Source organism: Cariama cristata, unplaced genomic scaffold (assembly GCF_000690535.1).
Source record: "Cariama cristata isolate BGI_N322 unplaced genomic scaffold, ASM69053v1 scaffold17899, whole genome shotgun sequence".
NCBI lineage: Eukaryota > Metazoa > Chordata > Aves > Cariamiformes > Cariamidae > Cariama > Cariama cristata.
Window position 1 is genome coordinate 1 of NW_009636485.1, and position 12,250 is coordinate 12,250.

A 12,250-nucleotide genomic window follows, 5' to 3' on the forward strand; every position below is an offset into this window, starting at 1 on the left:
GGCGCGCTAGGGAAAGTTTACCTGAGGAGAAACGTGCGAGCTTCTGGTCCGTGACGAATGAGAACGCCAGGAAAAAATACAGAACCGGTTGGTTTCTGGAAAACTTGCTGCTCCCTGCCCACCCGTGCCCGTGAAACTCAGCACATGGCAGCCTGACCTGTCCCACGGGCTGCTGTGAAATTGCGGCGTTTCGTGGGCTCTCTCAGGGGTCAGGGGTGTGCAGGAGGTGACTGCCCAGAGCAGGTGCCCCCGGCCCAGAGTGATCTAGTCCCCTCGTAGGGACCCGACCTGGAGTGGGATAGAATGCCACAAGTGCAAGAGAAGGTTTTTATTCGTTTGTTTGTTTGCTGCTGGCTTTTGTGATGCAGGGTCAGGTTAACTTTCGTTTCACTGGGTGTGGCTGCTGAGGAGGAGGGGGAATCTTCAAGATCCATATTCCAGCTTTGCATTTAATGATCTATCATGTGTTATGGGCACTTAATGATAGAAGAAACTTTATGTAATTGTGTCTTGAGTGTGTAACTAGAAATAACACTATTGCCCAGAGTAATTAATGATATTTAGTGTTTTCATCATGTCTCTTGATTTTCTTGCAGTCTGGGTAGACTTCTCAGGTAATCAATGTCACTTGAGCTAACTGATGTTGTTGTTCATAGAGTTGTTAGATTTCTACCAGGAAGAATCCTGGACTTTTGTGACTGAGGTGAAGAAGAAAATATGAATCTCTGCTTTTGCAGCACTGTGATGTTAATTCAGATTAAGGTTATCATTAGCCTGTATTCTAAATAGCATCCTCTGTATCTTCTCCTCTGTTCTGGGCAGCTTGGCTGTCGTGACGAAAGAGTTGTTATTTGAGTTCATTTTTTGATGGCATGAAAATGGGTCCACAGCAGCCTTGTGGGAATTGGAATGGCCTGGGCTGTGGCTCAGAGAGCAGAGGCTTATAGTTTCAATAAAGAGAAGCTGGTGCAAGCAAATGTCTGCTTGACTGTTTATCTTCCACGCTATCAGGCTGCGAGTCAGCTCTGGTCCAGAGACCTTTTGTACAGTGTATACGTATTGGAATACAGGGTCTTAAATAGGTATGCTGAGCTAAAACCAGCTGTACTGAAAAGCAGTAGATTAGTCTGGATGGTACACCATTTCTACATTTACTTTATAATACTTAAGCTAACACAGATGTTGTCACGGCATTAAGTTCTGGAGTTCATTCCCTGTTATGGTAATACTATGTTATCAAGAGCCATCTCATAGGTAAGTTTCAAATTATGCTTGTGCAGCATTGGGGTGGGAACTGGCTTTTACCCTGCAACTTCCTGGACAAAGCCAGTGTATGATTTTGAGAGCTTAAATATGAAAGATTTCTGCTCTCAGGCTAGATCAGCGGAAGCAGTTGAGATCGAAGAATGACAGTTTTAGGTCATGGCAGATGTGCAGGCCATCCAGGATATTTTACCAATAGAGAACGATTATTGAGACCCAGGGAATGAGTATAAGAGGCAAAGGGGAAGAATATAAGAAGGCAATTGTAGAATGATTATTCATATTGATAGACCTTTCTAGTTTCCAGCCCTGTGAACCTAGAAGGAACAGGTGGTATTTGTATTTAATAGCCATTAATGGATTATTTTTTTTGCCCTATCAGTTGCCATAATTGCTGTTGAATGTAGTTTTGGTTTTTTGCCTTCACAATGACAGCTGGGTCATTACACGTGGTACAATGCATCATTAAACTCAAGGTATCGGGGAGTTGCTATAAAGCATTGAGTAGCTGTAAGGGTGAACAGAAAAGTGAAAACTTCTAATATGTTTCTTCTGCTTATGCAAAATCCATTCTGTAGTAGATACTTCTCTTAGGATGATGAAGCTACTTATGGTGAAGTTGTATTTCTTGCCCTACTTTTATATTTCTCCTATATCGTCTTGAAATGGGCTAGCTAAAACTTTATGTTCTGTTCAAAATGTGGATGCACTGAATTTGGACCATAGCATAAAAAGACAAAAACGTTACACCGTGCGCAGATATACGCAGGGGGCTAACTAGCTGGAAAGCAGGCCTGCAGACAGGGACCTTGGGGCCCTTGGTGGACTAGAAGCAGACCATGAGTCATCAATGCACCCTCTCTGCAAGGAAGGCCAACAGTATTCTAGGAAGAGCGTTGCCAGTTTGTCAAGGGAGGTGATCTTTCCCCTCTGCTCAGCACTGGTGAGACCACTGCTGTGTCCAGTTCTGGGCTCCCCAGTAAAAGGAAGACATGGACATACTGGAGTGAGTCCAGCAAAGGGCCACACAGATGATGGAGGGATTGGAGCATCCCTCATATGAGGAAAGGCTGAGAGAGCTGGAACTGTTCTTTGGAGAAGACACGTCTCAGAGTGATCTTAGTGCTGTGTACAAATGCGTGATGGGAGGGAGTAAAGAATATGGAGCCAGATTCTTCTCGGTGGTATTAACTGAAACGACAAGAGGCAACAGGTACAAATTAAAACACGGGGAATTCCATCTGAACGCAAGAAAAAGCCTTTTACTGTGAGGATGGTCGTATGCTGGAGCAGGTTGCTCGGAGCAGTCGTGACCTCTCCATCCCGGGAGATATTCAAAACCCAGCTGCACACAGTTGTGGGCAACTTGCTGTAGCTGACCCCGTTTGAGCAGGGTATTTGGACTAGATGATCTCAAGAAGTCCTGTCTGACCTCAGCCATTCTGTGATTCTGTGGTAATTATGATTTTGTGTATTAATTTTTCTCTAAGAATTTCTGGCAAGAGTTGTGGGAAGGGAACATATCTTTTATTAGATGAGCTTTTACAGTTGGAATAAACAATAAGTTTTGGGCAGGCAGATTGTTTTGCATGAAAATGGGTTGCACTGCTTGAGTCTTTAAACCTGAAACAGTGTAACTCCTGTTGAGGAAGAAATCCAACCTTTTGTAAATCTATGTTGTCTCTGAAATAGGATGCAATCAGTGAATATATAACATGATAAGAGAAGACAGAAAAGATCAGGCTTAGTGTTCTGTGAGGTAGAAGTTTAAAGCTTCCGATGCTGTAAGGAAAGCCTCAGATTTCCATAATGCACCATTTCTGTTTGTTTTTTTGGTTTGTTTTTTTTTTTTTTTTTTTGTAGTACAGTGTAATACAGGTACCATAAGACCTGCAAGGGGTGTCTTCCCTGTAACTTGTGCTTTGTGTTCAGATGACTGAACCATTTCTTGTCTGGATATATGCAGCACTGACACAAATAGATTGTTTTGTACTCGCTCTGTACTGTTACGTGTCTTTAGATGAAAGAATAGGTTATTTGAATTGCTTTAAAACTGAAGACATCTGTCCTGAAATTACCTTTGTCTTCTACTAGGAGCCAGTACATAAACAGCACATGTGATTGTAGAATATCCTGAGTTGGAAGGGACTCTCAAGGGTCATTGAGTCCAACTCCTGACTCCCCACAGAGCGACTTAAAAGTTAAACCAGATATCTAAGTGTTATCCGAACACTTCTTGACCACTGAAAGGCTTAGGGCCAGGACCACTTCCCTCAGAAGCTTTTTCCAGTGCTTGACCAGCCTCTCACTGAAGGAACGTTTTCCTAATGCTACCCAGTCTGAGCTTTCCTTGACGCGGCTTTAAGCCATTCCCTCATGTCCTATTGCTGGGTGCCAGGGAGAAGAGCTCAGCACAGCACCTCCCTCTCCACTCCCCCCCATGAAGAAGCTGTAGACAGCAATGAGGTCACCCCTCAGTCTCCTCTTCTCCAAGCTGAAAACAAAGCTAATATTCTCAGCTGCTCTTCCTGTCATGTCTTATAGTCCTTTCACCAACTATCTTTGTTGCCCTCCTTTGGACACATTCTAATATTTTTGTATCCTTCTTGTATTGTGGAACCCAAAACTGCACGCAGTACTCAAAGTGACACTGGTTTTGGTTGAATTTATGGGTATCTGAATAAGAAGTGGTCAATTAAAAAAGAAGTGCTTGTCCACTCAGAAAGACTGCTGCTAATCACTGTTGTTTATTTAGTTAAAGTTTTGTATTTTTCTGAAGCTTTAGAAGGAAAATCAGAGTTCTTCCTGTCTAGGAGATAAAGCTGAATTCATTTAAGAATAAAGAAGTACAACCTCTGACGCCTAAGGGACTATCCAGCTGGACTCTTGTACCCATTATATTTTTTTTGGCTGGACTTCTTCAATATATTTTTTTTTTCCTTTCTTATATTTATTCTTAATTATCAACGTCATACAGTCTCTGCCTAATTAAAGTACATTGTTTAATGGCTCTTCAAAATCTGATTGAATTTAGCTTGCTGAACTGTGCTAGGAAATGTCACTTAGGCATGATGTCTTTAAGTGGCACCTTCAAATGCCGTTATTGATGTCTTCATAAAAGAAGTACCTCAGTTATTAAGTTTGGCTATACTGGTCCCCAAAACACACTTTGTTTTGGAAGCAGAGCTTGTATATTTATTAAAATGAGACACGTACTCACTAATTTGCTTCGTATTTTTAAAAATGTCCTCACCAAATTGTTTTTCTGAAGGATCGTTCACGCCCAGGGCATTCTGCCTCGGTCCACAGTTAATGCTGAAGTGGTATATGTGTAATGTTATGGGAGAACAGGCATGAAACCATATGAGTTTCCTATGCTTGGTTTTAATTCATGTTTAAGCTCTTAGGGATATTAAAATCGGCAATGTAGAGGTTGTTTCTAAAGGTACTGTGATCTTCTTTAAAGAAGTATGGGCTGGAATCTAGCTTTAAAGGTTCCCTTTTTTTCCTTGGGATTTTTGTGTATGTACATGTAAACATGTCAGAGGAAATTTGAGCCAGTGTTAGCTGCTGATTATTATTATTATATGTCTTGGCAGACAGGAATCAGTTTTAGTAGAATTTGCCACTTTGGAATTTTTTATGATGTAAAACCTAACAGTAAGAATAGGAATCCTATTCATGGGTGATATAAAAAGTCCTCATGAATTATTCATATTTTGGAGGTGCTTTTAAATATCTGCATCCTGGTTTCCCATCTGTTTCTTCAAACTTAATAGATTATTTGGAAAGTGCTTTCAAAAATACCACTTCCACAGCTACGTTTCAAGTCTTGATTATGCTGCTTGAGGCCATGCTCAAAAGTCAATTTGACTGTATTTTAGAAAGCCAACTTTTTAAAGCCATGTTCACCATGTTTTTTATGTCAGTATAAGATAGTATGTGTTACTATCTACAAAACATACTTAAGCTTATTTACTGCTTTCATTTGAAAGCCATCTGCAGCAATTTGTTTATAATTCATGCAAGCATTTTACATACCACGTCTCATAACCAAAGAAACAATAGTCTTTAATAATAGAATATACTTTTTAAAGGTAAGCTGTGTGATTTTTGAAAAACATGTTTTTAATAAACATTGAAAAGCCGTTTGATTTGCCTTGTTCTATCTATCCATCAGACATTAAATTTTAGAGTATACAAAAGAAATCCTAAACCAACTGATAAAATGGGTTGTTTCAAATGAAGTTTGCATGTAATTATAGGGTTGCACCATGTCTTCAAATCAAAATATGTGAAACTATTTTAAGTAATCTATACTGAGTGACTGTAGTTTACATTATAATGTAAAAGGACTACAATTTATGTTTATAGTCCTCTTCATTAGTGATAGAAAAGAAACTGGCAAAACATTGGAAAAACTGAAAGTAAGTATAGTTGTAGAAAGTAAAAAGGACAACTTTGTATTTTGAGTTCTTTACAAAGGATATGTGTGCTAAGATGGGAAAAATAGAATGTTTCCAGGGAACCTGCTTGCAGTCCAGGTTCTTTCAGGTGTATAAGCCTAATATTTTGTATCTACTGGGGTCTGCAGTCCTAATGATAGAGTAGAATAGTTCAGCTGGAAAGGATCTACAATGATCACCTACTCCAACTGCCTGACCACTTTAGGACTGACCAAAACTTAAAGCTTGGCATTAAGGGCATTGTCCAAATGCCTCTTAAAACACTGACAGGCTTGGGGCATTGACTGCATCTCCAGGAAGCCTACTGCATGATTTGACCCCCCTTGTGGTGAAGAAATGTTTCCTCCTGTCCAGTCCAAACCTCCCCTGACGGACGCAGCTCTGAGCCCTGCCCACGCGTCCTGTCCCTGGGTACCAGGGAGCAGAGCTCAACACCTCCCTCTCCACTCCTCCTCCCCTTGAGTTGAGATTGATCCTTAACTCAATCCCCAGCTGTTTTGAAAGACCTTTGTCTGGTGGTCTGATTCTGTTTTCTCAAAATCAGGTTAGTATTACAGCTTAAAACAAACAAACAAACAAAAAAACAGAAAACAAACAAACAAAAAACCCAAAACCAACCAAACAAACCAAAAAAACCCAACACCAAAACCCCAACACTTTGTATTTGCCATTTATATCTAGTATAATAATAATACATGATAATATATAGGGTAGCATATAATAATATAGTATACTGTGTTATAGTAATAACATGTACTATATTTTAATATTAATATCTCTTAACATGTTAGATATAAATAATACATAATAATATATATATTGCCTTCGCAAAGTCTGAGTCTCTCTTTGAAAACAAGTATGAATTAGGTTATGTCGTTGAGAACATCCTGAAATGTTACTTTAAATTCCTAACTTTTAGTAAGTTTAAAGCTTCACTTCCACAAAGTTGTATGTTATAGTTTTTCTTTGGCCACCAAATCCCTCATAGTAATTATGACCATTGCGCTTGATTCTTTGAATTGTCCTAAACCAGGAATAAACTGCACCTGCCCTACCGTCAGAGGTAGCCTACCTAACCTGTAAAATGGACACTACCTCCATGAGTCTTTAGAAGCCTTTTCTCTTTTTTACACTACTCTGTAAGATTTAACTGATCTGCCATAGCCCATTAAACTGTCCCTGATATTCACTTGATAATTCCTGTTGCAGGCAGGCCCCGCTGGCAGGATGTGATGCGAAACTGAGCAAATAGGATTTCTGACGTGCACCTCTTTCTTTTATCTAGAGCATTGAAATGACAGGAGACCTCTCAAATAGAAGCATGGTTTGTGTTGATGTCCTTATAACAGAAAAATAATTTTGCAAAGCCGCCCTGAGTAGCCGCTCTACCATTTAATATGTCAGTATGTCATTTGTAGAATGGTGTAATCAGAGTTCATGCAGGCATTTACTGTTGCTGTTCTTTGGCTGATGGATTTCAATTTATATTCCAAGTTCTGTGTAACATTAAAATCTCAGATGTAGACATTGTATTTAAAGGACTCCTTTTTCTTCAGGTTTGTGTGTGTATGTAAATATGCTAGGAAAAACTTCAGCACGTGTTAAACGTTGATTATCACACTTGCACGTCTTGTATATGTACAGTGCTGCTTCAAAAGTTTTTCTTCACCTTTTGGTTTTATGTTCTTATTTTAACTCTGGGTCATCACAATCTTTCTCTAAAGATGACAAGAGAAGGTAGCTTCCACAAAGCACTGTATGATTCAACTCTAGTTTCTGGAAAGTTGTTTGCAGTTGTTCTGTCAAGTGTGGGATTGATTGAACTTCTGGGCCTTTGCATGTGTGGTAATTTTACTGAGAAAAAATGTTTACTAATTAGTACTCTTATATGTGCGTTTTTATTTTTTCAATTTTTAGGTGCATTGAATTTCAATCCTGATGCTGCTGATTCCATACCAGGAGAAAGACAAGCTACAGATACAAACTGGGTAAATAAAGATAGGAAAGACTCTAACAGTAATCAGAATAGAAGTAATTTACCATTTCCTAGTCTGTCTTCTGAAAGAGGTACAGATTATGAAAGCTCTTCCACAAAGCATCATGGCTTTTGTAATCCAGAAAGTCAATATGGGAATTCCGAAGATTTCCACCAATATTTTGGTACCAGTAAAAGCTTGAAGAATCGCAACTTGCAAAGCCAGAGATGGCACAGATCAAGAAATGATAGCACATGTACTAGAAGTAAGATAAGGCAAAGTACTACTGATGCTGCTGCCGGTCCAGGAGTTTCAGATGCTGCCGTAGTACCTGGGAGAAGAGCACTTCCGAGAGGATACACTGACTTTCTCTCGTCAGAGAGTGATAGGGAGGTACCTAATGCAGATAGCAGAGGAGCAAAGCCGAAGAAAAGCCAGCTGATGCATGCATCTGGAAGAGGTTTCAGGGAGAAGGGAAAGCAAGTACATGACCGGGAAAAGAGAGTGAGCTCTAAACAGAAAGTAGAGCTGTTTGAAAATGTTCCATCTGTGGATTTGACTCAGTCTGACTCTTCAGAATCATCTGTTGGAAAGGCATTCTGTGATGCACCTGTTGGTAGTGGGGATGAGCAGAAAGGCTACAACTATGTGAACAAAAGATATCCCCGAAAGCCTGTGTGGAATAAACCCCCGGTAGAAAAGGAGTGTCAGAAAAGACATGATTCTCACCGTAGTAAAAATACAAAAGTAGGTAAGAAGTCTTCTCTTGCATATGCTCCAAAAGATAAAAATGAGAGAAAGAACGAACTCTCTGTTCACAAAAATAATGAAAACTTGACCAGTGAAATCAGACACCACTTGTCTGATTCTGTCAGATGTAATGGAAGAAAATTCCTGCTAAAGGGAGATCAGGCGCCTGCACTTCATTTCAGCTGGACCCAGTACTGGAAAAAGCAAAGTGATGTACCAAAAAACAAAGAAACTCATACAGGTAAGCTTTCTAGGCTGTCCTGTACTCCTGTGTTAAAGATACGATCTTGAATAATTTAAACTGCCTTCACATTTGATTAGCTGAAGAGGTTTATTATTTCACATTAGGTCAGTATCAGTTTCAGAGGGTAGAATTAAATGTAAATGTGTGGTTTCTGAGTGGGGAGGTGTTTAGTAGGGACCTTTTTTTTTGTTTTACTACCAAACTACAAATGATGGCCTGGTCAGGCACCATGTTAAAACATGTGTTGCAGGAGTGGTGAGTAAAATTCTGAGCATTCTGAACAATGGGACTTGAGAGGGACAATCCTAAAACTGATTTTTGTTGAACAGGTTTTCTCATGTTTTAGGTAGAAGTAGGAAAATGCCAGATAGAGGAACTGTATTCTGCTCCTAACTGGATTTTTTTGCAATGGCAGTATCAAAAGGTAATTAGAAATAGAGGAAGTCTCTGGATACTATTTTTGGAAGTTGAGAATAGAAACCGGTGCCATTGACAGTGTAAAGCAGACCCACAGGTTTTGATTGTTTGAGTGACTTTTGTGTCACCTCATACCATTAGGGACTTAAACCATTAAATGGAAATCAGCTGAATCTCTTCACTGCCACGGTACTGTTTTTTGTTTCTAGACAACCTAGGTAGCTTTCTCTTACTATTTTAGATAAGCTTAGTTGTGCATTGAGAGAATAGCCTCATGTTATTCATGGCCCCCAGCAGAAGTAGTCCTATTTTCTTCCAGAGGCAGTAAGGAGAGAGATTTTCTCATTTTGCTTCTCAGTGTGTCTTCTCTTTCAGACCTGAGAAAGTAGTAGCATACTCAGGAAGCGTAAGATAGCTCCAGTCAGAAACTTTGTTCCCTTAGGAGAAGCTCAAGGATCAAGATCCTTCTTGATCCTTTTTAACTTAAATACATTAACTTTCATGCTCCTGGGTTCTACTTGAATCATAAAATTAAATACATCTCAGTCTTTCTCCCACCATTACTGCTAAATGAAAAACATCATACGCGATAAGCAGGAAGAGAAGTAGTAATCTTTCACAGGGAATTTAAGGAATTTCTCCCTCCAAAATGGCAGTCTTTCTTTACATGCTTTAGTTGGGAGCTATTTTGGAAGCAGTATCTGCCACTTTTCAGGGACTGAGTATGTGTTTTTTAACTGTTTATGGGACAGCTATCCTTTCTGAGTACGGTATAGCTTTAGTCTTCTGGAGAAAAGAAGGATGTTTTAGGGGGGCATTCTTTCTTTGCAGCAGGTTATATTCATTTTAACTTTCCTTGTATTGGTACCATCTAAAAATGGTACATTTTGCGCTTTACACTTGTAATTTAGACATTTTAAAATTCTGTGGGCATAGATCAAATAGCATTTGTAAGGTGTATTTGGTAGCCATGACTTGGCGGGAGAGTTAATCTGACAGAACTGAAGCTATGTGGTGCCTTTGTCGTGGTTGTGCATCTAACTATGTTTTCAGGCTGTTTTGTCTTTCGTGTGGAGTTCCTGCTTTATTTTCAAAGTACTTTTTCATGTTCTTTCATGTGGCTCAAAAGGCCCTGTACTTTCATTGTCGTTTCCCAGTAATTCTGCTCCTAAAGCAGTCAGTTTGAGGGGCTTATTTCTGTAGCTCAGGTACTTCACTGTTAATATTTGTTGTGTGGTCTTCCAAGAATACTCAAGGTTGGGAATTAATTTTGGCTGAAACTTCTGTAGTTAAAAGCTTTAAGCCTTTTGGTTTAAACCTTATGCAAAGATAAATTTCTCATATAAAGTGATGGGTAAAATCTCAGACTTTTGCCAACCTTAGAACTATTAATTAATTTGTAAGATCAGAATGATTGCAATTCATCAACAGGAGTTATTGTTGCCACTTTTATGGGAATCTCATACTCGCTCTTCCTGCTGTGAAAATGGAGAAATGCATACTAAGTATCAAACTGGAATCTTCCAGGAGTAAACTAATACCTTGCTTATAGCCACACAGGAAAAATAAGTTCTGTTGGAATTTAAATGAAATCTTGGAATTTAATTCTAATTTTGTTTCTCAGGTAGCTGATGTTTCATGCACAAGTAATATACTTTATTTGCAGGGTCGTTGATTGAACAGCTGACCACAGAGAAGTACGAGTGCATGGTATGCTGTGAGGTGGTCCGAATAGTAGCTCCAGTGTGGAGCTGTCAGAATTGTTACCATGTATTCCACCTGAATTGCATTAAGAAGTGGGCACGATCACCAGCTTCACAAGCTGAAGGTTGGTATTATATGTGTATATATATATATATATATAAAAAAAAAGCAAAGTTCATGTGTTTCTTATGTTGGAAAGCTACTTGTAAATATTGTCTAAGGTAACCAGTAAGCTATAAACAAAGCGAGTTTTAAATAATTCTTTTTTTTCCAGGATTCTTTGGATGCTTTGTATAATCCTCCTAACTATTTTGATTCTTTCCAGTGTTCTAGCTAAAACTAATTTCCAGATTTGGATACAGAAGATCACTTGATGAAATCAGTGCACCAAGATACAAAGCTCTGTGGCTATGTTTTTACACACCAAGAAATGTCTCATCTTCTTTCATCCATGCTTGACTGAGCAGTCAAACAGAAGAAGCACTCCAAGCATTAGTTGTCTGCTTTTACTCAACCACTTCTTAGTTCTGTTCTCAGATAAATTACTCCTGAAATCTGTCACTGATGCCATGCGGTGAAATGAAATTCAGAGAAGATGGAAAGCTTCTGCCTTTTGTCCTAAGCTTAAACTGTTTCAGATTCTTGGTATTATACCGCTTTTTGAAACTCTCATACCACTACATTCTGCCCCTTGAATGCTTTTGTGTAAGTTAAGGCTGAATTACAGCCTCTCTGCTATGTTCAGTCGTGTGACATAGACATACTCTGAAGACTGTAATGTTAATCCTGAAGTAGGGTTAATTTTTTCTGCTTGTTTAGCGTTTACCATTCTTCATGTGTCTTTCTGTCTCTCTCTGGGCAGACCAAGGAGATATAGTCTGTCAGCTACTTCCAGATGTTTGAGAGAAGTTCTCACAGATTGTAAACCTTTTGCAGAAAGGATTGGTTGCAAAGTTCTTGGATTTCTGAAGATGCATACACAGACTTCTGGGTAGGGTTGGTCATGCTTCCTATTGACAGTTAAAAGGAAGTTACAAATATCAGCACAAGATTTGAAATGTAAAGGCATTGGAACACATTGAGAAGGGAACAGATTTTGGGGTAAGACTGAGATGATAAGCCAAACTGAGAGTTACTACTGAGAACCTTTATCTCCTAGCTGTTTTTCTGTCACCTTTGGAGCTGATTTATCTCCCTGAAACAGCTTATTGCTTGACTGAAAGAGTATCTGCTTGTGTAAGAGAGGTTTTGCTTATCTGTCAAGACAGTGACCTTAGATGCTTGAATCCTGACAGCATGTCAAATAGCCATGTGTTTAGGCCATTTGCTTTTCTTGTAAGAATTTGTGGACTAAATATGTTACTGTATCCTGTGTATGAGAGAACTTGAGCTAATCATTAATTGATGATAGGGGTGGGGAACAAAAAAAT

General features: G+C 39.2%; 1 protein-coding gene across 1 annotated transcript; it reads left to right on the forward strand.

The window, feature by feature from the left end:
* Nucleotides 1-7,646: 7,646 nt before the first annotated feature.
* Nucleotides 7,647-10,944, forward strand: LOC104167627 (transcriptional repressor NF-X1-like; the record flags this gene model as incomplete). The annotated part of the gene is made up of 2 exons (XM_009707937.1): nucleotides 7,647-8,696; nucleotides 10,783-10,944. Coding segments are annotated over 2 exons (1,212 nt in total), but the record flags the coding sequence as incomplete, so codon positions are not given.
* Nucleotides 10,945-12,250: the final 1,306 nt, after the last annotated feature.